Raw genomic sequence first — 19,255 nt, 5'->3', positions numbered from 1 at the left:
TTTAAGGAATAAACATGTTAAATTTTAACAAATGTTCTTCCAGTTAAAAAGAGACCTTGAAATCCTGCAACATCTTGAATATTGAATACTTCCTTTTTTGCTTTAGAATTGTCTATTTCCAGTTTTCAATCAAAGTAACAATTTGAATGTGGTCTCGGATTACTGGACACCATTGTATGTATAAACAAAGATCACACACCCTGGTTCCAATGAGGCCTGGAGCTCCAGCATTCCCTTCGACTCCAGCCGTGCCCTAGAGCATAACAAATGACAAAATTTCTGAAATAACAAATGACAAAGTTTCTGAAATTTCTTGCGTTAAGACCGACCAATTTTTTTTTACTCTTCAAACAACTAATACAAAACAATAAAATAACATTAATTATATTATAGTAAGTATTGTAAATATATAAATTGTCTAGGCCTACATACAAACGAAGACTACGTTCTTTCTTTTAAATAAAAATCTGTGACGTCATCTATGTTTACACTATTGGTTAACAGATGTCACACTATGGCCTGTGCGTTCGCTTCGTCTCATACTCTCATTCACTGTCAGAGTCAATGGTTCGCGCTTGGTAATGATGGCTGCGGCTGCAGTAAACAAAATGTTCGCGGTCACCGTTCAAAGTCATACGAGTTCAGGCACCATAATACATCTAAAAAATTCATTACAACAGCGCGGCACCGCTTTAACTTGGCACGAAGTTCTGGAAAAACTGTGCCCAGCATCAAAATGGTTTGCAATGATGCGCCCGAAGGCACGGGTTGAAGACACAGTCAGTGACGTCACAATATGCTAATTTGTTTAAATTCATACCTACGTAATCACCATCACCAAAATTGTACCTTTTTTTTACACTGAAACCTGAAAAAAATTATAGACCTACCTACCGACCCTTTTTTTTTTTTACTGTTACTGCAAACCAAAATATTTTTAAGGATGGCCTAAATACTAACTAAAATATTAACTCTATTTGTTGTCATTAACTATTTTATGCTGGTCGGTCTGTTTTTTTTTTATCAGAAGATAGATATTGATCATTCTACCTTTTCTCCTGGTTCGCCAGAGGCTCCCATGTCTCCCACTTTTCCTGGTGGACCCTGAGGAAGAGGGGCAGTGAGAGACAATGAGAATTAATTTGCTCACTATTTTAGTCTTAAATGCAATGCATCAAACTAATGGGGAACACTAGAGTACATGAATATTTTATGGAAATTTACCTTTGGTCCAATGTTCCCAAGAGGCCCTATTGTTCCTGGTATCCCAGGGGGTCCCTAAGTAAAAAATAAATATTTGATCATAAAATAGTTTCACACACACTCATGCCGACACATACAGTACATGTCAGCAGTTACCAAGCTAAGAGGATTAAAATTGTGCCTAATAGTATTAAACATTAAACTGTGCATTTTTCAGTGAATAAATGTGAAGTAAATAAGTGAGACAAAAGGATCTCTAAGGTTTAATTTAGTTCTGATTTCACTCACTGGCTCTCCTGCAATCCCTTTTTCTCCTGGAGCTCCTGAAGAACCCGAGATTCCCTGTGGAGACATATAGAGTAACTTAGCAATGTACCAATAATATATTTCATAATATTACAATATTTGAGGTACACAACATTTTTATCATTGTTTGTCTTTTGTTTTTTTATTTAGCTAATGTTTCTATACCCACATAGAATGTGTCTACTTGTTGCTGATTTTAGCTGACTATACTGTATGTGCAGAGGCATTGTCATGGTGGAAATGTTTGAGTGCATTAGTTCTAGTGAAGGGAAATATTAATGCTACAACATACAAAGACATTCTAGACAATTGCATGCTACAAAATTTGGAAAAGACCAACTTATAGGTGTCATGGTCAGATGTCCACATACATGTGTTGACGGTGTTAATTATTGTCTTATTGTCTAACAGCCCATTAACCAGTACATTATATTTTACGATTGGCTTTTTTCACTTTTTTCACTATTTTTTGGACTCCGTTTTAGTGAACAGTAACAGGATGATGTTTAAACACTGTAACTGAAAAATGATTTTGCTGTTAATATCTGCTGAAATAGCTGTCAATAAATTAATGTGAAGGAACACACCGGAAATCCTTTCGGCCCCGTCTCTCCCGGATCGCCGATCTTCCCCTGCAGACATTTTACAATATAGAATTTATATACTTAAAGTTTTTAAACAATGGTCGCTTACATTTTACAGAAGTAAAAAATAAAAGTTAAAAAATATATATATATATATATATATATATATATATATATATATATATATATATATATATATATATATATAGAAAAAACTACAGAGAAAGCAGTTGAAGTATCTAATTGTATAATATAGCGTATATAAAATGATCATGCTGCTGTGCAGCTTTTACCTGCTCTCCAGGAAACCCGACCTTTCCAGGAGGACCAACAGGACCCTAGGACAGGACATGACAGAACAAGTAAAACTGTAATGACCAGTAAAACTAAATGCTTTTAAACAAAATAATCAATTACATTAATGTTCTTAGGATAACAACTATAGTATTCTGAGTAAAGCACATTCAAATAATTACTTTTTTCTCACTTTCCTTGCTTTGATACATATAGTGAAGTCCAAAAGACTGAGATTAGTATTGAAAGTCCTTCTATTTTGTGTAACTTTGTATAAACCCTGTCAATCCATGCTAGACCAGATCCATCACAGTGTCACAGTGTTTTTTCTTTTCTTTTTCTTCTTGAATACTGAGACACTGAACATTTTTTTCAGTTTTAAATGAAATGTCCAGATTTTCATTGTGGTCTCAGGCCTTTAGATTCCATTGTGTGTTCAGTTCCACTATAAAACAAACAGTAAATAATAATAATAATAGCTATAGCCTGCCTTAATAAAGCCATGAAGGATTATTTCTGCTCACAAATTACAGTAGATAAAGCTCTCGTGCACAAATACTTGTTTCACTCATGCTTGCTTTCATAATTTAACCTTAAATCTTTTAAACGAGCAATATTGCTGTATGTGAGTAGTCATGTAACATAGTACAAAATGTACAAAAAGTACAAAAATACTTGGTCACGACCTTTGATCTTTTTAAGGTCTTACCTTTTTGCCCTCAGTGCCAGCCTCGCCAATCAGACCATCCAACCCTCGTGGGCCCTAAACACATGTTGTCATCCATTATCTTAATTAGATCAGGGTACTCTTACATTCCATTTAATGGCGTTAGTGATCATGTGTGTGTTTGTTAGCTTGGAAAGTAAGTCTTTATACAGAGACACACCGATATAACTTACCCGTCTTCCCTTATCACCTCGAGTGCCAGCAGGGCCTTGTGATCCACGAGCACCCTAAATGTCAAAGTGATAAGGGTTTATCTGACAAGCATATGCACACACATACATATCTAACAGCTGTCCTTAGTTGTCTATTATATGTGAATTTATGGTAAACAGCTAATTGGTTATATAAGCAAAAGTAAGAAATGGGAGAGATTTATTTTTATACATGAACTGCTAGTGCTAATATTCTAGTGTTTCATTAGCTTAGAGATTCTGGCAGTTCTAAGAATCAAACAGCACCTTAAAATAAAACATACCCTTACTGTACACAATGTAATGTATTGTATTATGAATAGGATTCAAGTTTGTGGAGGTGCAAGTTTCTAAAATATTTCTCTAGGACTTACTGGTGAACCTGGTGGTCCAGGAGGTCCAGCTTCTCCAGGAGCCCCTGGATGGCCCTAGGACAAACAGTATGCACATAATTATTCATACTATAAAAGATCTGAGGTGCAAACAAAATAATCATTTCTGAACACAATGGACAAAAATAATACAGGAACTTACATATATACATACTTCCTGCTGAGCAGATAAGAGTTGCTAGCTTGTTGAATACATAGTTTAGATAAACAAGTATATAAGTATAATTAAACTAACAATAATAGTTATCTAGTTTCCATATTCCCAATTAATAACAAGAATAAATATCACATCTGTGAGCAAGGATATTTTATTTAATCCCACTTCCATCTGCTCCCTGACAGTCTTGACCAATTACTCCTGCAGAAAATGGGATCCATCCTGCCTGATCCTACAGGTATTTAACTTGTTAACTTCATTCTTTCATTCATTTTCTACCGCTTATCCGAACTACCCCGATCTCAGGCGTCATCGGGCATCAAGGCAGGATACACCCTGGACGGAGTGCCAACACATCGCAGGTCACACACACTCTCATTCACTCACGCAATCACACACTACGGACAATATTCCAGAGATGCCAATCAACCTACCATGCATGTCTTTGGACCGGGGTCAGGAAACCGGAGTATGCAGAGGAAACCCCCGAGGCACGGGGAGAAAATGCAAACTCCACACACACAAGGCGGAGGCGGGAATCGAACCCCCAACCCTGGAGGTGTGAGGCAAACGTGCTAACCACTAAGCCACCGTGCCCCCCAACTTGTTAACTTATTTGGCTTAATTTATCCAAATATTTTAATCACAGCAGTTCTGAAACATTGTACTGATTCATTCAAATCAAGCATCGCGTTAGTTCAGGCAGACCAGACCAGTAAGCTGCATCAGCTGCTAATCAGCTGTCCACAAGGCGCACCAATCCAGCACGACTTCCGAAATTTCCCTCCTTTAAATCCACGCCTTCGAGCGCACCTACGCATCGCCGCTGCTGCGATCCAACACCCTCCTCCCTCCCCGACTCCTCCAGCCAGAACCTGTCGCCAGCGCCGATTAAATTCTTCACGTAAAAAAAATTCGCACCTCGTGCAATTTCGGTTCTGATTCTCCCAGAACAGAACCATTCCGCCAACACTAACTGCATGCTTGCTAACCTTCATTTACGAAGTGGTCCTGACTGAACTTTAGTAAATGCTGAGTGAGCATATCCAAAATGCTCATGTTAATCAGCATAAACTCTCTTTGTTCTACAGGCTTTATACAGTATCTCATTGCCTGATCTGGAAAGAAAAAACTGCCCTAATTTTTGTTGGGTCTCGTGGAAAAGAATGAAATGAAGTCTAAGTAGTCTAATTTAGATTATTATGGAGAAAAAAATGTGTGGAAACGATAGTTATTACTATATCCTGAATCTAACACTGTAGTAAACTTTGGGCCAGCATTGTAAATCGGTTATTGATGTCTGTAATATAGTTATTTTAAGTGGAAAGTACAATTTTGTAAAGTGACATTCTGCAAGCTCCTCCACTATACTGTGCTGATTGCTTATTGGCATACTTTATAGAACCAACTAACAGGAACTAAGCTGGATCTGCTCTATTATACTGTGGTAATTACAGCTAAAACAGATAGAAGATTATATAATGGATCATATAACTACATGGTGTGAAGCCATGTTTTATGGAGAATGACATTTTATCAAAATTTCATGATTCTGAAACAGTCAAATTCAACCTCAGAGAGTATTAGATACAACCAATATTACATTGTCTATTTCACTTTACTTTATTGTAATTAGAAATATGAAGTAATGTACAATACTGGAAATTTCATTCAATCAACATTACTGCAATCAAAATCTAAACAGTGCACATATTAGAGTTACTTTGAATTAAATGATTAAATGATTAACATGGTTGAAATTGATTTTAGGTGGCAGCAAGAATCTCTCTGCTTTAACAAATATGTTCAGGCTTCTATTTTTTATTTTTTCCCACACAGTTATGTGTCTGTGCCGATTTTAGGTTTCTCTGCATGGGAGCATAATCAGAAGTGGCTGATCAACTTACTTAACAATTCCACATGTAAACTCAACTCTATAAATGCTAAAGTCTAAAGTATGACTGCTTAAATTTATATGCATACACTGTAAATATTTCCCAGTGCAGTGAAATTCACAACTTTCACCAACAATATGTGTCTGTATGTTTAGTGTGTGTCTAGGTATTTGTTAGTAATGATGTGTCATCTTAATGCAAACTTACAGTAGATCCTTTTTCACCTGGTGGTCCTGGCAATCCTGTCTGTCCTCGATCACCCTGGAAAAAACACATACACCGATATTTTCTTATAAAGCCATGTTAAAAATACTCTGGAGAAAGTACTCAGGAAATTAGCTCTGAGTTTTGAAGCTCACCTTTTCTCCTGCTAGACCAGGTTCCCCTACTGGTCCCACAAATCCAACCAAACCCTACATGTAAACACACGCACACACACATAATCAAAAGATAAATATCATAGCAGTGAAAGAGTATAAGAATCACTTAATAAGCATATTATTCAACATTTTCAATCCTGCAATCTGCATATAACTTTCCATTTTCAAATGGTGCAGGAATTACATAATTTCCACAGACTAAATTTTTTAAGTCTTCCAAATTATGCCCCACTAAAAGAAATTGTTTTCTTGTACTTGTATTGAAACAATACTGAAAATCTGTTCAGGTAAAATTTATCATGGACAATAACATGCATGAATGATATACATGAATACAGTGTGTATTTATACATGAATAAGTATTTTAAACTCAACTTAAAATTTATGAATATACTGTTTGCCAAGGCTGGAGTTGAACAACTAAAGTTGCTTGCACAGAAACCTGATCTTAACCCCACCTTTGAGCTGAACTGGATTGTGGACTTGAAAAGTACATGAATGTCTCCATGAAATATTCATATTTCAGGCAAGCTATAAGTGCCTAAAATGCATTTAATGATGGCAGAAGATTTGATGATAATTACCCTCACATATGCAAAAGCAGACTGACAACATTCTCTTGCCAGTTATCTGTATACATACAGTAATAAGTTTAAAACTGTGTCCCATCACAATGTCTTTAAGTCTACACTGTGTCCATGTTGCATCAGGCATCAGGTTTTTTGTTCTGCTATTAAAAAATTGCAGCAGCATATATGTTTTTGCCCTAAATATTTTTCAGTGTGTAAAACTAATTTCATTTATCATATAACACTCACTCGCTCTCCCACTGGACCAGCCTTCCCTGTGTCTCCTTGTTCCCCCTGAAACAGCAAACAAGCCAGGATGTATATTTGTGGCCTTGTACATTTGTGGCCTTGGTGCATGTATATGTGTGTGTGTGTGTGTGTGTGTGTGAGTGAGTGTGTGAGTGTGTGTGTGAGTGTGTGTGTGTACTGATGATTTGAACTCTAACCTTAACTCCTTCAGGTCCGACCTTTCCAGGAAAACCGGTTTTGCCCATAAGACCCTAGGAAGAAAAAAGTATTTTGTAAATTCTCTCATTATTTACATTTTGAAAGAGATTTTAATAGCAATTCTTTCTGGCATTTTTTTTGTTTTGTTTTTGTGTGTATATTCCATTTAAAAACCTGTCTTCAATCATACCCAATTGGGAAAAGAGCTGAATCGAGCGATTCCTTACGTTTTCTCAAGGAGTATGCAAAGTCATAGATTATGCGTTCAAGTTCCAGACCATCACCATGGGGAGTGGCTGGAACAAAGTGGCACTGAAGGGGTTGTCATGAAGGGGCTTGAAAGCAGAAATGCTCACAAAACTTGCATCATAAGCAGCTTTCTCTCACAGTACCCTCAACAGACCAAGTATCTGACCAGAATAACTGCAAGTGAGTACACTAGCTCGCATATGGCGAATCATTCCAAGTCACTGTCACAGCATTCTTTCATAGTATTGCAAAACTTAAACACTGATTTTGTCTTCACAGCACTTATTTACTCTAGTGAAAATGGGTAAACTCATTGATGAAAACTCTCTGTCAACCAGCTCAACATATCCCTGGACTCGCTGCCCCAGCCTTTGTGAATTCGAGCTATCGACGGGCATCTGATTGGGGATATCACTATTACCTGGCTCACACAACCTTTCATCCTGTGGATTTGGGTGCTCCATTGTGAGCATATGTCTGCTGGTGTCCATTTTGGCTTACCACTCCCAGCTCCACAACCCACAGCTGTCAAGGCTGGATGGGCAGATTTCAGTCCCAGTATTGCCGTGATAATTGCGTATACAAACCTGAGCCTATGCTAGATCCACCACCATAGAAATCCCCAATACACTCCCACAGCACAACATCCCAGTTCAGTATAATGACCTCAAAGAGGACTTCAGCCAGGCAAAGGCCAGCAGCCAACACACACCTTATGATTTACACACAGCAATTAATTAGGCTGTTACTTATTTAGATTAAGAAGTTAGAAATGGGATGATCACCTCCAGTCCTGTCGGTCCAGGTAGTCCAAGTGGACCCTCATCTCCCTTGTAACGAAATACAAAGAAACTAATCATTATGTTTATATATTGCAGTAAGTGGGATACTTTCTCGGTATATATGTAATAATATATACACACACTTATATATAAATATATTTCTCTCGCACATACACACATGCTCACACACCTCTCGTCCTGCAACTCCGCGAGGTCCTGGTAACCCCCTCATTCCAGGGACACCCTGTGGGGCAAATACATACACACAGCAGATTCACTGGCCTGACAAACATTTAAATTGCCATAGCTGTAGGCATTGTGTGTTGTGGTATTTTTATATAGTTAAAGTGTCTTTTAAATATCAGTGTTTAAACTGACAAAGTTTTCAAAAATATAAAAATGTGTTTTGGACCACTGTGTGAGCAAGTGCAACTACAGATGCACACCTTTTGTCCCTCAGGCCCATTTTGTCCAGGTGGTCCAATGTCACCAGGGAAACCCTGAAAGCAATTACATTAATACTCCTTCTGAACAAAGAGGTACATCAAAATGAATAAATGAGTATTATTTCATTTATATGTTTTCATAATGATTTAAATTTTACCTCAGGACCAGGAGGGCCAGGGACCCCTTCAGGCCCTTTCTCTCCTTGTTTACCCTGAGAGACATAAGTACATACACTTGAGTGTGTAGAAAAAGTGCAAGTACTGGGACTTACTAACATGTCATCATATGGAAGAAAGCGTTGTTGCCTAGCTACACACTATACTTAATCACATTCAGCTTTTCTTTTTTGTTAGTCCTTATAATCTGTACTATATAATGTAATTTACCATTCCCATGATCAGAGCCGATCGGCCCTAAACGCTTACTACGCAAGTTGTGTAGGGCCCCGCATATTACGCAAGGCCCCGCCTCCCCCTGCATCATTTTACAGCTTGTATTAATGTTTACTGTGTAGATGACAATATGAAGCGGAGCGATCCATCCGGGTATGAAAACAGAAAAAAGAAACAAAATGAGAGTGAAATGCGAGAACAGCAATCAGGTAAACATGTGTTCTCTTTAAGTTTGTTGTCAGCAAGTGCAAATAACAGTAAAGTTAGTCTCTATCTGACTAGCTAAATTAGCTGTGCAGTGCTGCCAGTGCATCTCTTGGCCTGTCTGTCGCACAACAATTTTTTGCGTGAACATTCGCGTGAATAAACACCCAAGGGCAACGGTGTTTATAAACGGCAGCTCGATAACCACACCGTTCGTGAACATGCGTTCATATGCGCGTGCAATCGTGCACAAAATCACACGCACGCTTTCCAGCAGCAACATCTGTAGCGTGATACCAGTAGCGTGATAGCACTCCTAAATGACAACGTTTATAGTCTCGCAATCAAGGTTACAACAACATTAATGCAATATGGAAACCAATGGATTTACATTGGAATGGGCATAATGCCAGGTCAATATGAATGCACATCCCTGAGTAAATAATAACCTTCAGGGGTCAAGGGCCCTTTAGCAGAATTTTGGGTAGCTTTAGGATACTCATTTCTACATATACTACAATTTGTGACATTCTAATTGTAGCCTCTGATATTTTTTAGGACATATGGTAGGTGAATTAGGATGCATCACAAGATTTCCTGTATAAATATAAGAAAGAAAAATCTCACCTGAGGGCCAGGTTTTCCACGAGGACCTGGCAACCCTGATATACCCTGAATTCCCTGAAACAAAATGTACACAGTAAAATCTATGTGTACACACATACAGTAGAGTCCATATGCACTATTATTTCTACAGCTATGGTAATTTAAAGTTACATTTACTTATTTAAATTTAAACTTACATTTACATTATTTTATAACATGTCCAATTCTATATATTTTATTCAAGTGGTAGTACAATGCATTGTATAAGGATTCAACCTTCTTGAACTTTTCAACATTTTGTGGTATTACACCCTCAAACTGAAAGGACTTTGTTATTTTTATTTGGATCCATTTACAATGGTTAAAGAACAAAAGATGTTGGTTACATAAGTAAAAATAATTAAGTTCATGTGTGTGTGTGAATAATTATACAAGGCAATATATATTTATATATATATATATATCTATATATTTTTCTCAGAAATTTTCATTAATCCCTTAGTCAAAGGTAGCCTGTATAAATTAGGGATGTACCGATTCCACTTTTTCTCTTCCGATCCGATACCAGAGTTTGCCAGTATTGACCGATACCGAGCCGATCCGATACCTGTGTTCTTTTCTACCTTTAAAACTAAAGAATGTATACAACTCGTTTAGTTATTAAGATTTATTTGTTTCTGGCAAATAAATACAAAAATGCCCATTACTGTATGTAAAATGAAAACACAAGAAACCTTAAAAAAGTATTAATGCAGTAGTAAACAGTACTTTTAACAGTGAGTGGTATAACAATCTAAACCATATATACTGCAATTATTAAATTAAATAATTTTCTGAAAAAGGCAATATTTTAAAGTGAATCTTATAGTAGAACTCTGGAAACACAATGCAAAATGTATTAAACAGTAAACCTTGCACCCAAATGAGCGACATGTTTAACGCGCTGAGGTAAATAGAAAGAACGCCTGCTAAACTTGCCTGTCTGTCGCAGGTGGTTGTGCAACATATTTCCCATAAAATGTATTATATTTATTTTCATTAATGTAATTTAATATATAAGTGTATTCTTCTTATAAGTTCAAGCAATAGTTAGTTAATTGACATTAATCAACCACCACGGGCATGGGCGTCGGAAGTAAATAAAAAGTAGGTGTGGCCTGTCTCACACACATATAATGGTTCCAACGCCCATGAACTTCAGGAAGCAGAAGCGTGGTCAATGCTGTAGGTAAAACGCGGAATGGAGTTTAATTTATTAGGGCATTCCTCAAGCGGAATGGATTCGACTGGCGGCGCTCTGAAAAGTGCGATACCCCATGACCACGGGTATCGGATTTGGATCGGTCACGCACCACCGATACCCGATCCACTCATATCGGATCGGTACATCCCTAGTATAAATGCAGTTAACTAGCCAACCAGCTCAAAAGGTATTAAAACAGATTAGCTAGTATGATTTAAGCCTTGATTTAAGCCTTGGGTCTCCGTTCAAAAATCATGGAACTAGGCATCACACTGGAGCTTACATTCATCCAGTAGGACAAGCCGATATTGCATAATACATCATGAGATGTTTTGTTCTCAGAATTTCCCAGTGAATAATGTGCCAATGAGTGAGAAATCTGAGACAAATACATGATTTTTCTGAAAGTTTCATTCAATTGCAAACAGACACCAACACTCACACATACACACACACACACACACACACACACACACACACACACCTATTTTCAGTAGGATATAGACAATGCAAAGCCTTTGTAATATATCAAGAGAGATAAAGATATAGTAGTTGAAAATATTTTTTCCAGAGAATAATTAATGGAGATGGCTATGGTTATAATCTAATCATTGCACTATAGGTCACACATCACCGTTAAGACCATTAAACAGGTACCTTGTCTCCCTGGAACCCGGTCACCCCTTGCTGCCCAGGGAGCCCGATTTCACCCTAAGAGACAGATGAGATGAAGCAAGTAAGAGAGTAAGAAAGAGAGAATGTAAGAGGTACAGTAGAGGATGTTTGAGGTAGAGAGTTCCTAGAGATAAGAGAATACATTATTGTAAAATTAAAAGGATGACACAGTTTAAATATGCTCCAATTCTAAATCCTATCCTAAAATAGATGGAACAGATCAAATTTGCTCCTTCCCTAAAAATAACATCAGCACAAATCCAATGTGTGCCTGGTCTGATGTTGCCAAAATCTATGTAGCTTAGATAAAATCCAAAATTCTCTAGTGGCCAATGAGAAAATTGACAGATGGTCCCATATTTGTGTAACAAGGCACAGCATAAACATTCACTCACAACACATTTGAGTTTAGCATCTGATCACCTGCCCAATGCAATGTGCATTGGTGATGACTCATGTCAGGACAGAAAGCTTGCGTGAAATACATTACAATGGCTAATATCATTCAATTTCCAATTCATTTAGCTCTATTGAATACTGCTATTTTGAGAATAAGTTTTAATGCTGCATAAATGTGTAATCAAACTAGCAATCCATGGTTTGTGCATCTGTGCGACAGTAGAAGTCCAATGAAGTAACATTATTAGAACACTGAATAATTGCCTGATTTTTTTTTTTATGTTATTCAGATTTTATTAATAAGGAATATCTGTGAGAATTTGTGAAAAATATCTATACTACTCCGAGCAACATGCATAGAGGTAAGATAAAATCATGCACAAAACTGGTTGCCACTAATTACACACAGTTTAGCACATCAACTGGAATATGTAATCAGCAGCTCTTAACATTTTTTCATCCAATTTAACACACTCCTTCATTCATTTTTGACAAGGGTAAGAGGTATATGTTTCCTGTTGCCGCTTGCATGTTGCGTACGTTCATGGCTTTATACATAACATTCAGTGCAGCATAACTGAAAAATGTGCAAAGAGCTTGGTAAATCAGTAAACCAATGAATGTGCATTAATTACACTTTGAAATGTTCAAGAACGGAATGTTTTTTTTATTTTATGATTTTTATATGTTCTATTTTGCTGAGTCAAATTTAAAGGGTCAAATTGTGCAAATTCTGGCCCTCATATCAGTAACCAATCAGACATATCTGACATTCTACGCACAACAGGGAAGGTTCTGAAAGCACATGCTCAACACAGGCCAACCAGTGGGGAAGGTTTTCCATGGCATGCGGCAGAATAACAGGGCCAATAAGAGCATTCAGATCACCTTATCACCTTTCAGTCCAGACTCGCCCATGTTTCCAGCAACACCCTGGCACACAGACACAAAACAGACAAATGACACACAAAACAATACACACTTATGGCATACGTACAATTTTATTTAAATACAAATTCAAGGTACAGTGAAATAAATAATACACTGTACTATATTAAAGCACAGTACTTCTTCTTCTTCTCAAATCTTTTTGATTTGAGAAGAAGAAGAAGTACTGTGCTTTAATCAATTGCTAATATCTGATAATTGCTGAGATTGCGAGGCAAATCTCAGGTTCATATTTATGCATACATTCTATTATACAAACTATTACATTAACAACTCCAACTCTGCCTTATATTGAGCACTATCCACAGAAATAGATTAAAACAATGTGTAATTATTGATATGGTGAAGTGTTACGTGTGGAGATCTTGTTTTCTTCTAAAGTAGTCCCCAGAATCAGCAAAAAGTTTAGTTTTTGACATCAAGAACTAAAAATACTGTACTTCAACATGATTATGTAAGCAACATCCCTGTATGACACAGGAAGGAAGATACTAAAGAAAATTGATTTCAAGCTCCGGATTATTGACTGAGCTAATGAAAAGCAATCAGCAGGGAGAAAATGAGAAAACCTAATAAAGAAACAAGAAACAAGCAGAATAAGAGCAGTAATATAGTGTGTGTGTGTGTGTGTGTGTGTGTGTGTGTGTGTGTGTGTGTGTGTGTGTGTGTGTGTGTGTGTGTGTGTGTGTGTGTGTGAATATTGTATATTCTATATTATACAGTATCTCACAGAAGTGAGTACACCCCTCACATTTTTATAAATATTTTATTATATCTTATTTTATTATACAATGTAACATAGTGAGAGTACAGCTTGTATAACTGTGTAAATTTGCTGTCCCCTCAAAATAACTCGACACACAGCCATTAATGTCTAAACATTGTGTTTGGGAAGTAGACGTATGAATGCTGCCAGCATTGCTGCAGAGGTTGAAGGGGTGGGGGACAGCCTGTTAGTGCTCAGACCACACGCCACACATTTACATTTACAGCATTTAGTAGACACCCTTATCCAGAGTGACTTACAACTGAGGGTTAAGGGCAACTTAACCCTCAGTTAATCAAGAGCAACTTGATCAGGGGCCCAGCAGTGGCAGCTTGGTGGACCTGGGGTTCGAACCCATGACCTTTTGATCAGTAGCCTAACACCTTAACCACTGAGCTACCACATCCCACAGAACACACACTGCATCAAATTGGTCTGCGTGGCTGTCGTCCCAGAAGGAAGCCTTTTCTAAAGATGATGCGCAAGACAGTCCACAAACAGTTTGCTAAAGACAAGTATGGATTACTGAAACCATGTCCGGTGGTCTGATGAGACCAAAATAAACTTATTTGGCTTAGATGGTTTAAAGCGCGTGGGGCGGCAACCAGTTGGGGAGTAAAAGACAAGTGTGTCTTGCCTACAATCAAGCATGGTAGTGGGAGTGTCGTGGTCTGGGGCTTCAGGAGAACTATAGCATGAATGCCAACATGTACTGTCATCTACTGAAGCAGAGCACGATCCCCTCCCTCGGAGACTGGGCCGCAGGGCACTATTCCCACATGATAACAATCCCAAATACACTTCCAAGATGACCACTGCCTTGCTAAAGAAGTTTTCTCTTGGGGCGTACTCAATTTTGTAGCCAGTGGTTTAGACATTAATGGCTAAGTGTTGAGTTATTTTGATAGGACAACAAATTTACAGTGTTAGACAAGCTGTACACTCACTACTGTACACTGTAGCAGTGTCATCACATCAGTGTTGTCATATGAAAAGATATAATAAAATATTTACCAATATGTGAGGGGTGTACTTACTTCTGTGAGATACTGTATATATACCACAGTGTATATAGCTGTCACAGTGATGGAAAAAGCAGCCTTGCTGCCACAACACTACCTCCCCCAAGTGGAGAATGTTCAACATGACCAATGTGTGAATTTCATTGTAAGAATGTAATTTATTTAATAATGGCAGTAATGGCAGTAAACAATTATCTTGAGGACAACATTAAGGACTGTAATATTTGTGTGAATGTCAGGTGTTACTTTTAAAGAAATGGCAATAGTTAAAACTTTAATAACAGTTGGAAAGCATTTTATGGGAGATTTTATGCAGCATTATATCATTGTGAGTGTGTGCATGAGTGTGCATGTGTGTGTGTTTGTGTGTGTTTGTGTGTACTAACCTTCAGTCCAATCAGTCCTGGTAAACCAACGACACCAGCTGGGCCCATGTCACCCTGAAACAGTAAAACAGTGAGATGTATATATGCCTTATACAGACACACCAGCACATTTCCTGATCTCAAAATCTGAACCCTTTTTTTTTCTATTCTAAAATGTAGACCAAAAATTATTATCAAAATAGACACAAAATAGATACAAAACGAAGATACATACTTATTTTTCACTAATTTTCCCCTAATTTGTTTACCTGCCATTTTATACCCACCATGTAGCTCTCCTGTATCATACGACAGCTACAAAATATCCTGCATCACAGGACATTGTGGTGATTGAGGAAACTATTTCTGCACACATTAGCTTACAGACACTCACTATTGTCCAGTACTGCTGTTATTGATGGAAGAGTTTATGCAAACTTTCCCACCCAGACCGCAAGGAAGTTTGCAGCATATTTAATAATAAAACAACCATAATTTATGCAAAATCTAAAAAGGCATAGAATTTATTAATAGTCTTAACAATGTTTACATGACAAATGTGCTACTCTGCTGTCCTTCTGTGTATGTAGTTTGAAAGCTAAAGAACACTGTACTCGTCAAATTTGAGAATCAGTTTAATAACTAACATTATATACTCACAATCAGTCCAGGTACTCCAGGAGGGCCAATGGCACCAATAATACCCTGGGGGATAAGACAAAGAGAAACTTACGGTTTCCAACTTTCAAAGAGTACCAAGCACTGGTTAATAAATATGGCCTGAGTATGACTATAGACTAAGATGTGGCTTGTGTCGGGTTTGGGGTACGAATTAATATGTGTACGTTTGTCTTTTGTATGTGACTTTAAAATTTTAAGGCTTGGTTTCTCAAGCAGAATCACTCAGATACCGCATATTAAGATTCTTATTGAGAAATTGGCTTTGTTTAGGTGGAAATGGTGTGATGGATGCATGTTTAGATACATTCAGACTTTGTATGCTTAAGAATGGATTTCTGATTTCTGACCTGGCCTGCCCCATTACCATGGATGCTATTTTTGCTCAGGTTTTGTCCCTTTTCCTTGTTCCCACTTTTTAAGCCATGACCATGAATTAAGATCTCTTTTCCACGCATTAGTAAGTCATGGGCCTGCATTATTTTTATTAAGTAGGAAACTTTGCAGAGGGACTCTGTAGTTAAACATGAGGGAAGGATTAATGTTTCATTAGTAAAGCACATGGAATTTAGAGAGCTGTGAAATGCTCACATACACACCTCCAAAGGGAGCTATGAAATAAGTGGCATAAAGAGGACGTGCCTTTTTTAGTGCTGGCTGTATGTGTCTGTGTGTCATGTTGTTTATATTCTGTGAGCTAATGGAAAATGCATCATAGTCAGGTTTAAGTTCAGAGTGTGATTTCATATTAAAAGCATACTTTAGGCTACAGACTTAACACTTGAACAGTCTGTGTCTCACTGTGTTCTGTTGTCTGTATTGTGTTCCAAGCGAGGAAAAAGTTGGACTTACAGGCTCTCCGTCAGCTCCTGGTGGTCCCCTCTCACCAAAATCACCTGGAAAACCCTGCAGAAATGTAGAGACCGAGTTAGACTGATAAATAATAATTAAAGTGAAAAACAGACACACACATTCACTCTCTCTCTACACACTTGCTGAAACTGCAGCTTCATCTGTGGCAAGTTTCTGGTTTTGTACATATTTCACATGTCTGTGTGTATCTCTGTGTACGCATGTGTTTTGGGTCAAACCCCACTGGTCCTCCAGTAATACACAGACAACTCTATTTTCCCTGTTGAAAAATTACTGCTGACTCAGCAGAAGTGCCTCACACACACAAGGAGACACACACCCACGTAATACATTGCATTTAAGACAATGTAATCGGCAGGTGTGAAAAGCTATCGGTCTCAGCTGTCCACTGTGATCACCTGAGATGGATGCTAGGTTTTGACATATAACACTCACAGTCACACACACAAACACACACACACACACACACACACACACACACACACACACACACACACACACACACACACACACACACACAAACACAATGTTCCTCCCTTACTCTCTGTCTCATTCACACATACAGTACACATACACACAAATAGTGAGTTGATTGTCAAACATTACCGGCGTACCCATCTTGCCCATCTTCCCTGGAGGACCAGGACTACCCTGGAAAAAAAAAAGTTAACAAATATAGATGGAGAGAAACATTGTGAGAAAGAAGAGACAAGTAAATAATTACTTATTCTTATATTAATGTAATGTTTAATGTATTTTACTCCTTGAAAATGGCCTGCTCTTATAACTTAATAAAAACATCGTTAGAATTTTTAGCTCTAATTTTTAGCTTTATTCTCTCACTTCAGTCCAGGAAACAATCTTGAAAAAGCCTGAAATAACTACTGTCACTGCTTTGCTGTTTACTGTATGTAGCTGTTACCATTGTTGAGTTTTAGTGGTCATTGTTTGTATTTTTGGTACTTGGTCTCTTTGCTCACTTGTACATTTGTACTGTACACTTGCATTTATTTATTTATTCATAGCTTGCATTAAAGCGTCAAACTAAGTGTGTCCACTGCGAATGGGATCTTGCAGGATGACGCTTGAGGTTTTTAATTTCAATTTCACTTTCATAAATAGAATATACTTTCTGTATTAAAGAATTAAACAAACACCCTTCTACAGAGCAACTAATAGAAGTGATTTGTAGTATATAACAAGGACAACAACAAAAAACATGCTTTGAACTACATCTGTGAAAATATATAAGTTCCTATAATTCATTGTCTTCTTGTTGGTTTGGTGTGTAAACGTTTGTGTCATAGACTTGCTTGTAGTCTACATGAATTGCCTTGTTTTCTGTTTAGTTCCTTGGCTCTTCACAGTTTTATTTATTATGTCCAAGAACCCAATTAAGACAATGTATTATTATTATTATTATTATTATTATTATTATTATTATTATTATTATGTTTTCCTATTTATGTATTATTTATTTATTTTTTTACAATTTTTGTGTTATTTTTTATTGGCATTAATTAAGGAAAAAAGAAAAAGTGTTAGCCAATAAAACATTAAATTCAGACAAATAAAAATAATCATTCAATTATGACAAAAGAAATGTAGCCATATAATCAAAGGATTATCTCATATCTGTAAGCAAATACAAATGCCATAATTGTTGAAAGATTTAGTGCACACTTCTTATTTAGTGCACACTACTTAATAAAGTCAAAATAACTTCCACTTCTGATTTTCAGTCTTTACTGATTGTAAATTTTGTGCTCTTGGATAATTTTATTTGGTGCTTGTTCATAGCTAAAATTACAATTCTCTCTGTTCTCTCTCTGTTCACAGATGTACATTTTATTCTTTAGCAAACTGTATTGTTTAGAGCCCTCAGTTTTTCAGCATAACACAGAAAATCATTATTAATGACTTCTTTGTAAGAGAGCCTGTACTAGGGGGACTAGGAAGTTAGCTCAAATTAAAAAACTAAAATATTTCCGTAAAAAATTTAGAAGCAACAAAATGTAAAATTTAAATTTTAAATAAGTGTGTGTCAACATAAAGACAAAATCAAATTAATATAAATGAGAACAAACTCACTCTTTCACCATCAGGTCCTGGTAAACCAAAAAGGCCTGGGATGCCAATAAAACCCTACAGAGAGAGAGAGAGAGAGTGAGAGAGAGAGAGAGAGAGAGAGAGAGAGAGAGAGAGAGAGAGAGAGAGAGAGAGAGAGAGAGAGAGAGAGAGACTACCTGAAATCTTTCAAATAATTTGCAGAACAAAGAGAAGAGATGGATGGATGGAAGGATGGATAGATGGATGGAAAGATATAGGTATGAATGGACATGTGGATGGTCTCACTGAAGAGGTAAACCTTGAGGAAAGTGTATATGCCCATGGACTGCATGGTGCTGGCCTCCACAATGTAGTCCAAGGGCACATACCCTCACGCCAGGGATACATGCGC

At 37.2% G+C, this 19,255-nt stretch overlaps 1 protein-coding gene across 1 annotated transcript in view; it reads right to left on the bottom strand.

The window, feature by feature from the left end:
- col27a1a (collagen, type XXVII, alpha 1a) overlaps window positions 1-19,255 on the bottom strand; it is a 63,279-nt gene that overhangs the window by 20,866 nt on the left and 23,158 nt on the right. Inside the window, exons 11-35 of the mRNA XM_047806022.1 lie at window positions 18,886-18,939; window positions 17,401-17,445; window positions 16,774-16,827; window positions 15,904-15,948; window positions 15,265-15,318; window positions 13,031-13,075; window positions 11,726-11,779; window positions 9,847-9,900; window positions 8,781-8,834; window positions 8,623-8,676; window positions 8,367-8,420; window positions 8,180-8,224; window positions 7,145-7,198; window positions 6,948-6,992; window positions 6,109-6,162; window positions 5,957-6,010; window positions 3,680-3,733; window positions 3,288-3,341; window positions 3,097-3,150; window positions 2,387-2,431; window positions 2,097-2,141; window positions 1,492-1,545; window positions 1,225-1,278; window positions 1,051-1,104; window positions 200-253 (exon numbers count right to left, since the gene is read on the bottom strand). Coding sequence (XP_047661978.1) covers window positions 200-253; window positions 1,051-1,104; window positions 1,225-1,278; window positions 1,492-1,545; window positions 2,097-2,141; window positions 2,387-2,431; window positions 3,097-3,150; window positions 3,288-3,341; window positions 3,680-3,733; window positions 5,957-6,010; window positions 6,109-6,162; window positions 6,948-6,992; window positions 7,145-7,198; window positions 8,180-8,224; window positions 8,367-8,420; window positions 8,623-8,676; window positions 8,781-8,834; window positions 9,847-9,900; window positions 11,726-11,779; window positions 13,031-13,075; window positions 15,265-15,318; window positions 15,904-15,948; window positions 16,774-16,827; window positions 17,401-17,445; window positions 18,886-18,939 — 1,287 coding nt within the window. The remainder of the gene's footprint in view (window positions 1-199; window positions 254-1,050; window positions 1,105-1,224; window positions 1,279-1,491; window positions 1,546-2,096; window positions 2,142-2,386; window positions 2,432-3,096; window positions 3,151-3,287; window positions 3,342-3,679; window positions 3,734-5,956; window positions 6,011-6,108; window positions 6,163-6,947; window positions 6,993-7,144; window positions 7,199-8,179; window positions 8,225-8,366; window positions 8,421-8,622; window positions 8,677-8,780; window positions 8,835-9,846; window positions 9,901-11,725; window positions 11,780-13,030; window positions 13,076-15,264; window positions 15,319-15,903; window positions 15,949-16,773; window positions 16,828-17,400; window positions 17,446-18,885; window positions 18,940-19,255) is intronic.

Source organism: Tachysurus fulvidraco, chromosome 21 (genome assembly GCF_022655615.1).
Source record: "Tachysurus fulvidraco isolate hzauxx_2018 chromosome 21, HZAU_PFXX_2.0, whole genome shotgun sequence".
In the NCBI taxonomy this organism is placed as follows: Eukaryota; Metazoa; Chordata; class Actinopteri; order Siluriformes; family Bagridae; genus Tachysurus; species Tachysurus fulvidraco.
Note: the sequence above shows the minus strand (reverse complement) of the source record. Positions and strands in the feature narration are given on the sequence as shown.